The 18,658-nt window shown below is 40.1% G+C and overlaps 1 protein-coding gene across 7 annotated transcripts in view; it reads right to left on the reverse strand.

Annotated features, from left to right (window-relative positions):
• The window catches only part of LOC140192866 (WD repeat-containing protein 26), a 156,746-nt gene that overhangs the window by 83,076 nt on the left and 55,012 nt on the right, over positions 1–18,658 (reverse strand). For all 7 annotated transcript variants that reach the window (XR_011884474.1, XR_011884476.1, XR_011884475.1 and 4 more), the window contains exon 6: positions 6,478–6,634. Coding sequence is in view for 3 of the 7 variants with exons in the window: in XM_072250363.1 (XP_072106464.1) it covers positions 6,478–6,634 (157 nt within the window). In the remaining 4 variants the exon portion in view is untranslated. The remainder of the gene's footprint in view (positions 1–6,477; positions 6,635–18,658) is intronic.

The raw sequence follows: 18,658 nt of genomic DNA on the forward strand, positions 1-18,658 counted from the left end.
TACCTGTGGCACTACTTTGAAATAATTATGGATCTGTATTCCTAGATCTTTGTTTTACAGCACTCCTCAGTATCCTACCATCCACTGTGTAAGACCTACCCTGGCTGGTCCTACTGGAAGTGTAACATCCTGCACTTGTCTGAAATAAATTTTATCTGCCATTTTTCAGCCCATTTTTCCAGCTACTCCAGATTCTGCTGCAAGCCATGATAGTGTTCCTTGCTGTCTACTATACCCCTAACCTTCTTATCATCCACAAATCTGATGATCTACATTATCATCCAGATCATTGATATAGATGACCAATGGACCCAGCACTGATCCCTGTGGCACTCCACTAGTCACAGGCCTCCAGACAGAGAGGCGACCATCTACTACCATTCTCTGGCTTCTCCCACCAAGCCAATATCTAATCCAATTTACTACCTCATCTTGCATGTCGAGTGACTGAACCTTCTTGACCAACTTCCCTTTGGGACCTTGTCAAAAGCCCTTGCTAAAGTCCATGTGGACAACATCCACTGCCTTGCCTTCATCAGCTTTCCTGGTAACTTCCTCAAAAACTCTAAGATTGGTTAGGCATGACCTATCATGCACAAAACCATGCCAACCATCCTTAATTAGTCTATGCCTATCCAAATACTTACATAGCTGGTCCCTCAGAATAGCTTCCAACAACTGCCCTATAATTTCCTGGTTTATTTTTAGAGCTTTTCTTAAACAGCGGAACAACACCTGCTATCTTCCAAACCTCCAGAAGAGACACTAAGGATGACTTGAGTATCTCTGTGAGGGCCCCTGCAATTTCTGCACTTGTCTCCCACAGGGCCCAAGGGAACATCTTGTCATGCCTTGGGGATTTATCCACCCTAATTTGCCTCAAGACAGTGAATACCTCCACTTCTGGAATCTGTATAAGGTCCATTAAGTTGATGTCCCTTTGTTTCACTTCTATATACTCTGTGTCTGTCTCCTGAGTAAATACAGACACAAAAAAAAATCAATTTAAGATCTGCCCCACCATCTCTTTTGGCTCGACACATGGATTACCATTCTGATTTCCAGAGAACAAATTTGTCCCTTGCAATCCTTTTGCTTTTAACATACATGTAGAATCCCTTAGGATTCTCCTTCAGCTTGTCTGCTAGGGCAATCTCATGCCTTCCTTAAGCCCACCTGCTTTCTTTCTTAAGTGTTCTCTCGCATTTCCAAAACCCCACAAGCACCTCATCGGTTCCTACCTGCCTATAACTGCTATACACCACCTTTATTTTTCTTAACCAGGGCCTCAATATCTCTTGAAAACCAAGGTTCCCTACACCTGTTATCTTTACCTTTGATTCTGACAGGCACATACAGGTTTTGTACTCTCAAAATTTCGCTTTTGAAGGCCTCCCACATACCAAGTACAGCCTTGCCAATTAACAGCCAGTCCCAATCCACACTTGCCAGATTCTTTCTGATACCATCAAATTTCTCCAGTTTAGAAACTCAACATGTGGACCAGACCCATCTTTTTTGCAAATTTACTTTGAAACTAATGGCATTTTGATCACAAGATACAGTGTTCCCCAACACAAACTTCTGTCACTTGCCCTGCCTCATTCCCTAACAGATCAAGTATTGCACACTCTCTCAATGCAACTTCTATGTACTGATTAAGTGAACACACTTGAAAAACCCTATCTCATCTAGTTCTTTTAGTGTGGGAATCCCAGTCAATATGCGGAAAGTGAAATCACCTACTATAACAACTTTATGTTTCTTGCAGCAGTCTGCGATCTCTCTACAAATTTGTTCCTTTAAATCCCACGGCCTGTTGGGTTGCCTGTAACCCAACAGCCAGGGTCGTGGTCCATATAGGTACCAATGACATAGTTAGGACAAGTGATGAAGTTCTGCAAAGTGAGTTCAAGGAGTTAGGTGCTAAGTTAAAGGGCACCTTATAAGATAACTTATTCCCAGTTCTACCTATAACACCTTATTAGACAAGTTCTCCAGTCTGTCCTGACTGAGCACAGCCATAACATTTTCCCCAACAAATAACACCACCCCTCCTCCTTTAATCCCTTCTGTTCTGTCACGTCTGAAACAATAGAATCCCAGAATATTGAGCTGCCAGTCCTGCCCCTCTTGCAACCAAGTCTCACTAATGGCTACAAATCATAATTCCATGCGTTGATCCAAGCCCTGAGCTCATCTACCTTTCCTATGATACTTCCTGCATTGAAATATACACAGCACAGGATGTTAGTCGCATCACACACAACCTTTTGATTCCTGACTTTGTCTGAGGTCTTAACATCTGTCTCCACAACCTCTCCAATATTTGTTCTGGCATTTTGGTTCCCATCCTTCTGCAACACTGGTCTAACCCCCTCCCCCTTTGCAGCACTAGCAAACGTTCCAGCTCGGATTAATTCCCCCTCCAGTTCAGCTGTAAACCTAAACCATCTCTTCTGTACAGGTCCCAACTTCCCTGGAAGGGAGCCCAGTGACCCAAAAATCTGACTCTCTCCCTCCTACATCAACTACTTAACCATGTGTTAAATGGTATAACCTTCCTATTTCTGGACTCACTAGCACGTGGCATGGGTAGCAAACCTGCCCTTTAACTTAGCACCTAACTCCCTGAACTCACTTTGCAGAACTTCATCACTTGTTCTAACTACATCATTGGTACCTATATGGACCATGACCCTGGCTTTTCACCCTCCCACTTAAGAATGCTGAGGATTCAATCTGAAATGTCTTGGACCCTGGCATCAAGGAGGCAACACACCATCTGGGTATCTCATTCTTGTCCACAGAACCTCCTTTCTGTTTCCCTAACTAACAATTCCCCTATTACCACAGCTCTCCTCTTCCCTTCTGAGTCACAGATTCAGACTCAGACTGAGTGGCAGAGACCTGACCGCTGTCACTTTCCTCCACTAGGTTACTCCACCCAACAGTATCCAAAGTGGTATACCTGTTGTTGAGGGGGGATGGCCACAGGGACAAATCTGCACAGGCTGTTTAACCCCTTTCCCCTTCCTGACTGTCACACCAGTTTCCTGTGTCCTGTACCTTGGCTGCCAAACTCAGGCATCAATGCGTAGATCACTAGTAAGTGACAAATGATAAAGCTATTAATAAACCATTCCGTAACTTGGTTCTTGATGGGGAGCAGTCTGAGTTGGTGGTAATTAGCCAGAATGGACTTGTTTCACTTTTTATGAATAAGAAATCCCTAGGGAATTTTCCACATTATCAAGTAGATGGCATCTGGTAGATCAAGTAATCTATTGCCAAAGTTTGGTTGGAGGTATAGCTAGTTCTGGAGCAGAGCAATGCAGCTAGGATATTGTTTGCTTCAATAGCTTTTGCTGCATTCACAGCTTTAGTCACTTCTTGATATCAAAAGAATGAATCAAAGTAGCTCAAAACTTCTTTGATGGTGTGGATGTGAAGAGAACGCAAGAGTAGACCATCCACTTAGCACTGAAAATCAAAAAAGAACTAAACCGCAGACTATAGAAATCTGTAAAAGCACACAAAAATACTGGGAACACGGGGTGGGGGGGGGGGGGGGGGAGGGAGGCCAGGCAGCATAAGTAGACAGAGAAACAGTTACCATTTCAGATCCAATGGAAAGGGAGAAGATGGGAGTTCCTTATAATTAACAAATGCAGAACACGTTAAACATGCAAGACTATGGAATCAGAAAGAAAAACTAAGGACAAATAATCGATAGCTTACAATCAGCAACACAGTACACATATTAAAACTATACCCTGATACAATTAACTTATCTCCCAACTCTAAACCAAAGTCAGAATCTTGAAATCATTACTTTGATGTACATAACCACAGCAGGAAATATTGTTATCACTGAAATCAAAATTCACTATCTCAGTCATCATTGCTCTAGTATATACAATCTACAGGCATAATTTTGCATGAAGATCACTTCAACAGCACTTTTTCCTATGGTCTCTATCATTGCGAAGGACAAAATCAAATAGCCTTAGGAATGCAATTATCTCCCTGGGATATTCCTAAGAATGCTTGGTTTTTCAGACAAACCATCAGGCTTTATAACATCAAGCTAACATTCTGGAACAACATTGTGAAAACAAGTTCAGAAGACTGCAGCATTTCAAGATGGTAGCTACAATTTTCATGTTCAACTAGTGACCAGCAATAAATGCAAGGCAGCGCATTTGTTTCATGATCAAAGTAATTTGGAGTCCTGAAATGTCTAGCTGGGACTTCTGATATTATATGCAGAAGGCCATAGGTTGCTGATATTGCATTAGCAGGGATGGCAGTTGAATAATGGGCATGATTAAAAATTCACAAAGAATGGATAAAAGCAGCCACAAAAATGCTGCAGGTAACGTGGACATACCAAATGAACTTTGCATCTACACATCATGCACAATTAAAAATGGAAAGAGGATAACAATCCACATCTTCAAAGTTCCTCAAGTCTAGTAATTCAACTTTAATTAGATTAAAGAACAAAATAAAAGTAGAACTCAAATAGAGAATAATGCAAGTACTAGTAGTGGAACTGGAGCTACTATTTTCTCTTCGTTAATTAGATGGGTACATCTCCCTAGTTAATTTTAACTCTATTTCTTACTCCACATTACCTGAACTGCAGAATATCTCCTGCAATTCCAGTTCTTTTTTTTTTAACCATTAAAACAGCTGTAAGGCTCCAAAATAATCACCAATATATCTCAAAAGTAACTTTACTGCATTATCATAGACTCTAACAGTTTAAAAATGTACACAATGTTCAGTACTATTTGCAACCCCTCAGATAATAAAGCAGTACACATCATAATACAGCAAGACCTGGATGATGAAGTGGTAAGTTACATTCACACCATTTAAATGCCAGGCAATGATAATATTCAACAAGAGAAAATCTAGCTATTATCCCTAATGTTCAGTGCCATGGCCAACACTAAACCCTTAGACAGCATCTTTCAAACCCATGATCTCTACCAGCTAGAAAGGACAGGCCAGCAAAAGCATGGAAACACCACCACCTGTAAGATGCCCTCTAAGTCATGTGCCACCCAGTCTTGGAAATATGTTGTCATTCTTTCACTATTGCTTGGCTAAGATTCAGGAATGCCCTCCTGAACAGTATGGTGATTATCATCACACCCCTAAGACTGCAAACGCCCAAGGCCTCTTGAGGGAAGGAAGGATAGGCGATTAAATGCTGCTTAGCCCAAGGCGCTCACAGTCCTTGAATGAATAATGAATTAAAAAAATGGAAGGGACATTCAGATTAAGGACCAACTTAAATTGCACTGTGAGGGGACTAGATACATCTGGAATTTTCTTTGTCACAGTTTTGTGCGAAAAAAATTTCAGAAATGACAATGTGAAGTATCACCTGGCTATCAATTTAGCCCAGCAGAGTTGCCTCCTATAGTATGACAACCACTCTAGTTCAGGACACTGATGATCTGAAAACAGAATTCAGGACGGTGCTCTGTGGAAAACTGAAAAAAAAACTTTTGTTCTCCTTTAAATGAGGTAATTACCTACAGTTGTGCTATACAACCTTTTGATTCCATTGTATCTGCACACTTTTTAAGTTTAATCTAGGTCTGGGCTCCTAACCTGGGGTCCATGGACCCTATGCTTAATGGCGTTGGTCCATGGCACAAAAAAGGTTAGGAATCTCTGATCTAGATAGTCACCAACACAAAAAGCTAACTCTTTCTCCACAAAAGTTGACTGAACTGTTGAGTATTGCTAGCATTTTATGCTTTTATTTTCAGCATAAAGAAATGAACTGAGTAAAAAGCAAGAGAAAATACAGAAAATATTCACAAGGATGTTGCCTAGATTGGAAAACTTGAGTTATTGAGACTGGATAGGTTGGATCTGTTTCCCTTAAAACAAAGAAGGTGGAGAAGCGATATGACAGGGATACATAAAATTATGAGAGATGCAGATGAGGTAGGTAGCCAAAGTCTGTTTCACACACTGGGGTGTTTTACAAAAAAAACATAGATTTAAGGTGAGAAGAGTGAGGTTTAAAAGGGATCTGAAGAGTAATTTCTTCACATAAAGAGGAGTTGCCTTTTGGAATAAGCTAGCAGAGGTGTAGTGGCAGGAAAAAGACAAACTACAAAAGACAACTGGGTAGGAATGAGCATGGAATTAATGCAGGTAAATGGAATTAGCATAGGTTGACAAGATGATTGGTATGTACATGGTGAGATGAAAGGTCTATTTCTATACTGCCTCTTATGACATTCAAGAAACTTTACTGAAGTCTTGTGCATGATATTCCTTGTTGTGTTGCAACTACTTTGAGAAGCAAGATCAGGTGGCGGTACAAAATGGCTTTTGATCTTTTCCGCACAAGAGTAGTTAATCAGAGTAAAGAACTACATTCAAGTTTTTTGGAGATGCAATAGTACTGTATTTAAAACCACAATTCAATGATTAATTCCTTACCTACTACAAACATGGTCTATAAGCAGAGACATTGAGTCTAGATTGCCATCCAGCTTAGTATTGTGATATAGGCACCGGTCCCGCTGCAGTTCCACTGCTTGGCGCAGTAAAGTCTGTAAGCGTCGTGGAGGTAGCATTACTGATGGGGGCAAGAACACTGGGAAAACAAACAACAAATAAAAATTGATTTAACTCTGATGAGTAAAGGAATCGTAACAAAAATATCCGATACAGGTCCTCCCTAGTTATAATTCCCATGAGCCATTCATAATCTGAACAGTTTTCAAGTTGGAAACGCAGTCGCAATTCTAATACCAAAAAAGCTTGTTCACATATATGGACTGTACATAGTCAGGCATTCGTAAACTGGGGAAGACTTCGAAAGACAAATCTGAGGCACACAACTTTAGATGTGAATAAACAAAGGATTAAAGCTCCCAACCTAAATACAGCAAGTTTTCTGCTTACTTGACTTGACAGAATCATGTTAACCTTGCTCAGTCCTTTATAAACACGAAAGCCTAGCTGTGAGCATGAACATAAGAAACACCGGGAGAGGACTTCCGGGTCATCAAGGGAATGGCGGCGTAAGGAAAAGGTCTCTCGACAAAAAAGAAGGTAAACTGCCCCATAATCGAATTTAGACAAATACTTAATATTGCATAACTATATTAATAAAAGGGGCAAGGATGATGTCTAAGAACAAGATTAAAAAGTCCGCTCCGAAGGCTGATAAACATAAAGAGACGCAGCAAGGTGACGGGCCTAGCTCCCCCACGGCAAGCCAGGACAGAGATAATGAGGGGGAATCGGTGACTCTGTCCTTGATTCTCGGAGAGATTCGCGAGTTCCGACAAGATAACAGCAAACAGCTGGAAGATATTAAAGGAGAAATAGTAAAAACTAACTCGCGGATAGATGAAGCCGAAGCGAGGATTGTTGGAATTGAAGAGAAGCTACAAAACACAGAGGAGGTGATAGCAGAAATGCTGAAGCTGCAAGACCAGCTCCAGTGGAAAATAATAGATCAAGAAGGCCGCTCGAGAAGGGAAAATGTGAGGATTTACGGAGTTCCCGAAGGAACTGAAGGTAAACCCGGATTGATGATTCCCTTCGTGGAGAAGCTACTTAGACAGAACCTTGATATACCGGCTGCAAAAGACCTACAGATAGAAAGAGCTCACCGCGCGTTGGCACCAGAGCCTCCAGCAGGCGCCCAGCCCAGATCGATTCTGGTCAGATTTCTCAGTTACAGAACGAAGAAAGAGGTGCTTAAAAGGGCATGGCAAAAGAAAGGTTTCATGTGGAACAACTGTAACATCAGTTTAGACCACGACTACGCACCGGGGATTCTTGCCAGACGGAAGGAATATACGGAAACACGGAGAGTCCTGAAGGAAAACAACATCAAATTCCAGACCCTGTATCCAGCTCGGCTGAGAGTCTTTTACGACGAAGGGACAAAAACTTACGCTACGGTGGAGGAGGCAACGTTGGACCTGGCGGACCGGGGACTACCTATTAAAGTTATCACCCAACCAGAGTCGCTACTGGAGAGGATTCGGCAGAAGTCGTGGCAGTTAGTGGGGCAAGGACGCTCCACACGAACCAGAGTGTCAAACTACAAGGAAAAGCTGCAAATATTCAGACGCGAATGTACAGAGAACACAGATTAATTAAGAGAAATGACTGAAAAGAGTAAATCGGACTTAAAGGTAAAATGAAAACTGGTAACTGAAAATAAACTAGACGGAATAACTTGAATGATAGCAATATGGTCGAGACATAAATAGGAGAAAATTCTCTATGATTATTCAAACTGCTGAGGGCCCTCTAACACAGGGTGAAGATAGAGGTTATCCCTCTGAACTGAGGCGGGTCGGTGCTCAGGCCTCACTGTGGGAAGTCGGGAAAAATTTTCAAATGTTGCATGTTCAAATATGTCTAGGGTGTGGTTATATGTCTTGGTTTACTGTTGAGAAGGGATTGCTTACTGTTTGGTTAGAAAAGGAGAGTGTTTTTTTTTCTACTAGAGAAAAATGCAAACTGAATTGGTAAAAATAATTTCCTATAATGTTAATGGGGTTTTGAATCCAATTAAAAGAAATAAGATTATGTCTAAATTGAAAAAAGAGAGGGCACAAATAGCTTTCCTCCAGGAAACACATATGAGCCAATCTGAACATGGAAAATTAAAAAGAATGGGCTTTAAGCATGTATTTTATTCATCATATAAATTGAGTCACAAGAGAGGGGGAGCTACTTTAATATCAAGTACTCTTAATTATGAACATATTTCAGAGACTAGAGACAAAGAAGGACGGTTTGTAAAAATCACAGGAAGAATAGAAGGTACAGAAATAACATTGCTGAATGTTTATGCTCCTCCAGGTTGTGAATGGTCATTTTATAGACACATTTTTGACCTAATGGTCAGTTCTCAAGGGGTAGTAATTTGTGGAGGGGATTTTAATATTAGATTAAATCCTATATTAGATTCTTCAAGAATAGTTACTCAGAATAAACCTCTGAATCGGAAAGTGAATTCATTGATGGAGGAGTTGGGAATTATAGGTGTCTGGAGGGAATTACACCCTACTAGTAAAGATTATACATATTACTCTTTCCCTCATTCAGCCTATTCAAGGATAGACTATTTCTTTATCTTTAATACAGATAGACTCAGGATAAAAAACTGTAATATTGCAACAATTGATCTGTCGGATCATAGCCCAGTCTCTATGTCTCTAATCCTGGAAAGGAAAATGAGGAAAACACTATGGAGGCTAAACTCACATATACTCAATAACCCGAAAGTAATGGAGAGATTAAGGGGAGAAATCAAAGAATATCTAGACCTTAATGACACGGGAGAAACATCACGAGTGATCTTATGGGATACATTGAAAGCTGTACTGAGAGGGAAAATTATTTCCATTACCACTCACATGAAAAAAATCAATGCACAAAAATTAGCAGACCTTCAAGGAAAATTAAAACAACTTCAAGTTGTAGATAGCAACAAAAGTAATTCAAATTGAAAACAGGAAATTAGGAAATTGCAAAGTGAAATTGACGATATTTATACGTTGGAAACCCAAAGAAATTTTCTTTACCTGAGACAAAAGAATTATGAAGTAGGAGGTAAATCAGCTAGATTATTAGCATATAAATTACGAAAACAACAAGCAGACAGACAATACAATTCATAAAATAAAGAATCCAAAGACAAAGCTTGTGGAGAGTACAATAGGGAAAATTCAAGAGAGTTTTGAAACATATTATCGAGAGCTGTATTCCCAACCCTGGGCCCCCAATGAGCCCTATATAGACAGTGTATTGAATTTTTTAGATCTACCTAAACGTACAGATTTACAAAATGAAAGTTTATTAGAACCAGTAACTGTCAAAGAACTGAACGTGGCCATCTCTAGGTTAAAGGCTGGAAAGTCCCCGGGTTCTGATGGGTTTACCTCAGAGTGGTACAAGTCCCTGAAGACACAGTTAGCCCCATTACTACTTAACACCTTTAATTGGATCTTGCAGAGAGGAGAAACTCCACCTTCCTGGAGAGAAGCGACTATTTCAGTTATTCCTAAAGAGGGTAAAGATAAACTAGAATGTGGCAATTATCGGCCAATTAGCGTTCTTAATTTAGATTACAAACTATTTTCATCTATATTAGCGCGCAGATTAGAAAAGCTTTTACCTGGCCTAATCCATTTAGACCAGACTGGATTTATTCAACAAAGACAAACACAGGACAACATAAGGAGAACTCTGCACATATTAGAACAGGTTAATAAGAACGAGACAGAGACAATGGTAGTAGGATTGGACGCTGAGAAAGCTTTTGATTCGGTTAGTTGGGCATTCCTATACAGAGTGTTAGGAAGATTCGGCTTTCAAGAAAGGTTTATTAAAGTAATTCAGACTCTATATGACAGCCCTACAGCCCGAATTAAGATAAATGGGGACCTCTCTGACTCCTTCATCTTAGAGAGAGGCACTAGACAGGGATGCCTAATTTCTCCTCTCCTTTTTGCGCTATATATTGAACCGCTTGCCCAACTAATAAGACAGAGCGAAATCGTAAAAGGTATCAAGGTGGCAGGGATTGAACAGAAAGTGGCGTTATTCGCAGATGATGTTTTGGTCTATCTGAGTGAACCAGAAAAATCATTTATAGGATTGTTTGCACTGTTGGATGACTTTGGGAAAATATCAGGTTATAAAATAAATGTAAAGAAAACGCAGGTTATGTCCTGAAATTATACACCATCCAAAAAGTTGCAGGATACATATGATCTTAAGTGGGAAGCTAAATCATTAAAATATTTAGGAATAACCCTGCCGAAGGATCTTTCAACACTGTCACAGGTAAATTATGGGCCATTAATCTCAGAGATAAAAGCAGATATGCATAGATGGAATCTTATCCCCTTTTTAAGTTTAAATTCAAGGATAAATACTATAAAAATGAATATACTTCCTTGGTTATTGTATCTTTTCCGTACTTTACCGGTGGAGGTGGATGATAGTCAATTCAGGGAACGGGACAAATGGATTTCCCTCTTCATTTGGCAAGGAAAGAAACCTAGAATTCGATATAACACCTTACAGTTAGGGAAGGAAGGAGGAGGTATGGTTCTTCCTTGCCTGAGAAATTATTTTTATGCCTCACACATAACCCCTCTGTTATATTGGTGTAATAGGGAATATAAGGCTAGATGGAAGGAAATAGAATTTGGATTAGCTGACAGTTTTCCTCTTCAGGCCTCAATAGCTGACAAAGGATTGATGGCCCAGTTGGAAAAATTTAAAAACGCTTGGATAAATCTTACATTAAAAGTATGGCAGAAGGTGGTTAATTCATGTGGAATTAATAACATGTTAAAACTCTTTAGATGGTGTGCATATGATACCGAATTCCTTCCCAACAGAGGAGATAAAAGATTTGAGCTATGTATAAAGAAAGGTCTTACAACCTACCTCTCATTTATAGATAAAAGAGTATTACAAAGTTTCCAAATCCTGCAGGACAAACATGGCCTAGAACATAATGACTTTTCTAGGTACCTTCAAGTACGAAACTATGTTAACCAGAGTTGTAGATATACAGACCTATCAACAGTAGAATTAGAATTTTTCAAGATTCTGAATTCGGCTTGCAGTTCAATACCTAGTAAATCAGTTTCTCGATTATATAATGCACTCTCCCATGCTAAAAATGTGAATACACTGTATATTAAAGAGAAGTGGGAAAAAGAAGCGGGGTTGGTACTTTCAGAGGAGGCTTGGGGGAAAATCTGCAGCTTTCAATGGTCCTCGACTAATTCTTTGACTTGGAGAGAACATTGTTGGAAAAACATTATAAGATACCTCAAGACCCCATATCAGGAAAAATATAAAGATACAAATGTGATATGTTGGAGAAGGTGCGGCTCCAAGGAGGCAAATCATTTTCATATTTTTTGGGATTGCCCTAAATTAAGTCTATTTTGGGAAGGTATTCATAGAACATTAGTTAAAGTACTTAGGTCCCAGATACCTCTGAACTTTGAGACGCTCTATTTGGGGCATGTATTGTTTCTTGAACAGAAGGAAGATATAAAGTTGCTGCAGGCCCTCTTAGCGGCAAGTAAGAAATCAATCACTAGAAAATGGCTAATTCCAATACCACCTACATTAGAAGATTGGTACGAAATTATCTTGGAAATATTTAAAATGGAAAAGTTGACTTACTCCCTGAGAACTCAAAAAGAAAAATTTTATCAAATCTGGAATAAATGGATTGAATATATAACCCCAATGCGAGCAGACTTTAGATGACTCTCCTAATGATTTATACTGCTCTTCTCATCAACACAGTAATATTGCTAACGTAAGCACCCCTAGTCTAAATGTTTGTTTTTTTTTGTTTTCTTTTGGAAAATAGAGAATTAACACAAGTAAAGGGAAAGATTTAGGAAAGGGATAAAAAAAAAATGAAAAAATTAAGTAAGTAAGTACATAGGGATTGGATAATTATGTCTGCGGACAGGAGCAAGCATGAACAAATTAGGATATAAATACCTACAATGGTTGATACATAGGCTTATATACAACATTTTGGACCAGTGGAAATGGTCCAGAAGGGTTATATGGAAACTATTATTACCATTTTTCTTAACAACTAATTCCATTACTTAGCCTAATAGGTTAGAATTACCACAGTACATAATTATCTATTTAAATGTTTATTTTCCTTTTATATCATCTCAATGTGTACTTAATAATGTATAAATAATTGTAGTTTTATACATATAAAAAAATGGAAAAGGTTATATGTGTGAAAAAAGTACATGATATTTGTGAATTCCTTATCCAAATAAAAATAAAATTTAAAAAAACATAAGAAACACCTGGAATATGTCATCTGGCCCTCTCTGTGTACACATCATCCATAAGATCACAACTGATCTATGTATTAACACAATACAATTTTCTTGCATTTTCCACTTATCCCTTGATTCTCTAAATATCCTAAAATCTGTTTGAATTCTCAACTAAGCCTTCAGACTTCTAGCATAAATTTCAAACATTCACCATTGTCTAAGTAAAATAAATTTCTGAGTCAGTGATTACCAATTCCATACTCCTCAGCAAGAAGAATCACTCTGAATCTAGCCAGTCAAAACCCTATTTTTTTTAAATATTCTGATGACCTTTCCCTTTATTCTTCTTAACTTCTGAGAGTGTAGGCCTTGTCTACTCAATCATTTCCTATATAAAAAAAAACACCATCACTAACTGATCAAGTGAATCTTTATGGAATTCTCTCAATGCGAAGTATATACAGTGGCATGCAAAAGTTTGGGCACCTCCGTCAAAATTTCTATTACTGTGAATAGCTACGCGAGTAAAAGATGGCCTGATTTCCAAAAGGCATAAGGTTAAAGATGACACACTTCTTTAATATTTTAAGAAAACTTTATTTCCATCTTTTACAGTTTCAAAATAACAAAAAAGGAAAAGGGCCTGAAGCAAGAGTTTGGGCACCCTGCATGGTCAGTACGTAGTAACACCCCCTTTGGTAAGTATCACAGCTTGTAAACGCTTTCTGCAGCCAGCTAAGAGACCTTCAATTCTTGTTTGGCGGATTTTCGTCCACTCTTCCGTGCAAAAGGCTTCTAGTTCTTGGGCCGTCTTGCATGCACTGCTCTTTTGAGGTCTATCCACAGATTTTTGATGATGTTCAGATTGGGAGACTGTGAGGGCCATGGCTTGCACCTCTTGAGGTAGTCCACTGTGGATTTTGAGGTGTGCTTAGGATCATTATTCTGTTGTAGAAGCCATCCTCTTTTCATCTTCAGCTTTTTTTTTTTTACAGACGGTGTGATGTTTGCTTCCAGAATTTGCTGGTATTTAATTGAATTCATTCTTCCCTCTACCAGTGAAATGTTCCCTGTGCCACTGGCTGCAACACAAGCCCAAAGCATGATCGATCCACCCCCGTGCTTAACAGTTGGAGAGGTGCTCGTTTCATGAAATTCTGCACTCTTTTTTCTCCAAACATACCTTTGCTCATTGCAGCCAAAAAATTCTATTTTAACTTCATCAGTCCACAGGACTTATTTCCAAAATGCATCAGGCTTGTTTAGATGTTCCTTTGCAAACTTCTGATGCTGAATTTTGGGGTGAGGACGCAGGAAAGGTTTTCTTCTGATAACTCTTCCATGAAGTTCATTATTTGTGCAGGTGTCACTGCACAGTAGAACAGTGCACCACCACTCCAGAGTCTGCTAAATCTTCCTGAAGGTCTTTTGCAGTCAAATGGCGGTGTTGATTCGCCTTTCTAGCAATCCTATGAGCAGCTCCCTCGGAAAGTTTTCTTGGCCTTCCAGACCTCAACTTCCACCGTTCCTGTTAACTGTAATTTCTTAATTACATTATGAACTGAGGAAACGGCTACCTGGAAACGCTTTGCTATCTTCTTATAGCCTTCTCCTGCTTTGTGGGCATCATTTATTTTAATTTTCAGAGTGCTAGGCAGCTCCTTAAAGGAGCCCATGGCTGCTGATCGTTGGGACAAGGTTTGAGGAGTCAGGGTATTTATAAAGCTTATCAAGGATGTATACAAGTTCAATAAAACATCTATAGTCCTGTATTCAGATCTCATCATAACAAAAGCCAAATACCACTTACCTTCCAAACTGGTTACTGCGTAAGATGGGTGACTTTCAGCATTTTGTGTATAAGGATGACTGACTCTGAATATCATTACCCAGTTTTTTTAAAACCATATCAAGAAGGTTATGTTTTTCTCGTTTGTGGGCTGACATAAATAACATACTTTTCTATGACACATTCTGATATTTCTTATAATATAAGAGGTATTTCAGCCATTGATTCTAAGTTATCCATAGTCATACAGCTGAAAACAAGCCCTCTGGCTCAACTGGTTCATCATGAACAAGATGCCCCATCAAATCTAGCATTTGGCCCATAGCATTCTAAACCTTTCCTATCCACGTTCCTGCCCAAATGTCTTTTAAATGTTACGATACCTGCCTCAACACTACCTCTGGCAGCTCATTCCACATACGTAGCTCCCTTTGTGTAAAGAAAAAAAATTGCCCCTCCAGGTCCAATTATATCTTTACCCTCTTACCTTAAACCTATGCCCTCTAGTTCAATTCCCTAATCCTGGGAAAATGTCTAAGTGCATTCACCTTACCTCTGCCCTCAACTCACCCCACCCCCCATGACTTTATACACCTCTAAAAGATCACTTCAGTTCTCTAGCCTGCCCAATCTCTCACTATAACCCAGTATCTCCACTGGCAAGATCCTTATAAATCTCATCTGCACTCCTTCCAGTTTAGAGCTGATCAAAGAGTTCAGAACACGACCAGTACACATGTTCTAGTCTACACCAACAGTGTTAAGGACTTCAAGTTCCTAGGTGTGAAAATCACCAATAGCCTGTCCTGGCCCAAATGAAGACACAGCCAAGAAAGCTCACCAGTGTCTCTGCTTCCTCAGGAAGCCACAGAAATTCAGTGACGTTTAATAATTTTTACTGATGTGTAGTAGAACGCATTCTGACTTGGTATGGCAACTGTTCCGCACGTGACATTCTCTCTTCTCCCCTCTCCCATCAGGCAGATACCACCAAAACACTTACCACAAGGTTAAAGGACAGCTTCTATCCCACTGCTACAGACTCTTGAATGGACCCCTTAAGAAGGGACTCTTAGCCTCATGATTGACCTCATTATGATCTTGCACTTTATTGCCCCTCATCTTAACTCAATGCACTCTGGAAAAATTGATCTATATAAACAGTGTGCAAGACAACTTTTTCATTTTATCTTCGAAAGATTTAAAGATTCAAAGTTCAAAGTAAATTTATTATCAAAGTATATATAAATTATGCAACTTTTGAGATTTATCTGCTTACAGGCAGCCGCAACGCAGGAAACCTGAAAGAACCTAATTTAAAAAAAAGACCAGCACCCAATGTACAGCAAAAGAGAAAAACAACACAAATCATGCAAACAATAGAAGCAAGCAGCAGCATGCTGAACCAAATTGAGTCTACAGTCCTGAATCCCTGGAGCAACCAGATAGTCCATGAGCCAGGACCCCAGATTTGGGCCACCGGTACCATTGGGGGGGGGGGGGGAGAAGAGATAAGTCTCAGTGATTTTTGGCAAGGTACATCCCCCTAGTGATAGCATTGCAGCGGTGGTAGCTTTCCCCTTTGGAAGATCGCTGTGGACCAGGCTACTGAAGCCACAGTGAATAAAGACACACAGACTCCTGGAGGCACATCACGGTTCAGCCTGAATGCTGGAGCTATCAAGCGTTACTACTTAACAGCTGAGCACCGCAGTGCATTCCTGGGACAGTTAAAGGAGATGGTGCAAGGCAACAAATCAGAGCTTTGTCATGCAGAGCTACAGTGGCCAAGAATCCAGAAAGATGAGGAAGCAGTTTCAGCAGTGGTTAGCCTCATACATGAACCGGTCAACCCATTTGCAGAGAAGCTGGACCTCATTAGCATCTCTACAGCAAAGGCAGCCTCCAAGGACATTGCCTCTGACCTGATTAAGGCATCTGAGATTGGTGAGCAATGCTATGCAACCTTCAAGGATGAGAGACTGGAGGAAGACCCACCAGCAAAGAAATTCAATGACCCAATGAAAACCAACAAGCTGAAAACATTCAGTGATATGTGTAAGAAGAGAGAAGTGAAATCAAATGGGAGGGCGATCATCTTGAAAGCAAAAAGGTCTTTGGATGCATCATAGTGATGGCACAAGGGCGCAGTCTACCTGTGGAGGATATCCTTTCTCATCCTTTTGGACCATTGCCCTGGGCCCTGTCCACATCAGAAGGATTGCTGAGAAAGACAAATAAAGCCACAACCTTGCAGAAAAATGTAGCAGTAGAAGTCCAGCTCCCAGGAAACTCTGCTACAGTGGTTGATGGAATGAACTTGGTCCAAAGAGTGAAAGGTGATCAAGTTACTTTCAGAGATGTTGCCACAACATTTCTGGGTATGGCTCTGAGGGAAGGCAGTCAGAGTAGTAGAATAGATGTTGTGTTCAATACATACAAGGAGAACTCTATCAAGAATAGTGAAAGATCTCCATAGGGTAAAGAGACTGGCCATGAGTTGCAAGGTATTACAGGCACACGGATGGTGAGGCAGTGGAGGAGCTTCCTGACCAAAGTCAGTAACAAAAACAGTCTCATTTGCTTCATAGTCCATGAATGGAGGAAAGCTGCATACAGAGTAAAGCTACAGGAGAAGATTCTGTATGCAACTGTGAATGACAAATGTTACAGAATCACATCTCAAGACAATGAGGTGTCAGCTCTTCAGTGTCAACAAGAAGCAGATGGCCGCCTACTTCTCCATGCTGCCCATGCCACAAGAGAGGGATATCAATCTGTAATGATCTGCTCAGAAGACACAGATGTCTTTATCATGTCTTTAGCATTTTGTGACAAGATTGAGGCCCCATTGTTCCAGAAGTGTGGCATTAGAACCCGTACAAGGCTTGTAGACATCAGCAAAGTTGCTGCCACTGTTGGCACAGAGGTTTGTAGGGCTCTCATCGGGTTGCACGCATATACAGGATGTGACACTGTAAGTGCTTTTGCAGGCAAAGGGAAGACAAGTGCCCTAAAACTTCTGACCAGCAACAGGGAAACTCAGGGTACATTCTTAGAGTAGGGTCAGGAATGGGACCTCTCCCTAGAACTGATGGACAAACTGAAGGCATTTACATGTCTCTTGTATGCCCCAAAAGCATTGACCACCAAGGTCAGTGAGCTCAGGTATCCCCTTTTCTCTGCCAAAAAAAGGTGAAATTGCAAGTCATCAACTCCCACTATGCAAGGACTACTTAATAAAACGTGCACAGTGAGCCAACTACCAGGCTGGTATATGGAAAAGATGTTTGGAGAAGGACCTACAAGTGCCAAGCCCTGTTGGCAGAGGATGGAAGATAGAGAGAGAAGAGGAAGCTGAACGGTTGGTGGTGCACTAGATGGAAGGCCAGCCAGCACACGATGCCGTCCTGGATCTACTGGCCTGTAACTGTCCAAAAATATGTTCACTCCCAAGATGTATGTGTGTTGCAAAAGGCCTCAGGTGTACTGATGTGTAGACTGGCAGACTGTGAGAACCAGGCATCCACCTCAGAGAGTGTAGAAAGTTCAGATGAAGATGTGGAAGACTTGGAAAATTACTGATTATTAATAAGTTATGAAAGTATGGAAAACAAAGTATGCAAAGCAGTCTTTGATTAAATATTCATTTTACAACCAAATGGGGCCTAGGTTATGGCCGTGTGGAACCCTACATTTGAATTATTGTACTGTAATTCTATATGCTATGACAAAAGCTTAAGATTATTTTGATTTGATATGGAAAATATCATGACATTGATAAAACTCCAGAAATTGCTCCAAATGAGATTTTTTTTTTTACCTTTTGGGGGGTGAGGTAACATTTTCTGCTGTACTGATGTTAATATGGAATATATACAAAAAGTGATTATTTAAGTAATAAAGCTACTGGTGCAATGTTATCACATATTTTCTAACTCTAGAGATGTATACCTTGCCAAAAATCACTTTGAGCACTATTCCCCTCAGATGGTACTGACCAACCCTACTGGCT

This window comes from Mobula birostris, unplaced genomic scaffold (genome assembly GCF_030028105.1).
Source record: "Mobula birostris isolate sMobBir1 unplaced genomic scaffold, sMobBir1.hap1 scaffold_287, whole genome shotgun sequence".
Classification (NCBI taxonomy): domain Eukaryota; kingdom Metazoa; phylum Chordata; class Chondrichthyes; order Myliobatiformes; family Myliobatidae; genus Mobula; species Mobula birostris.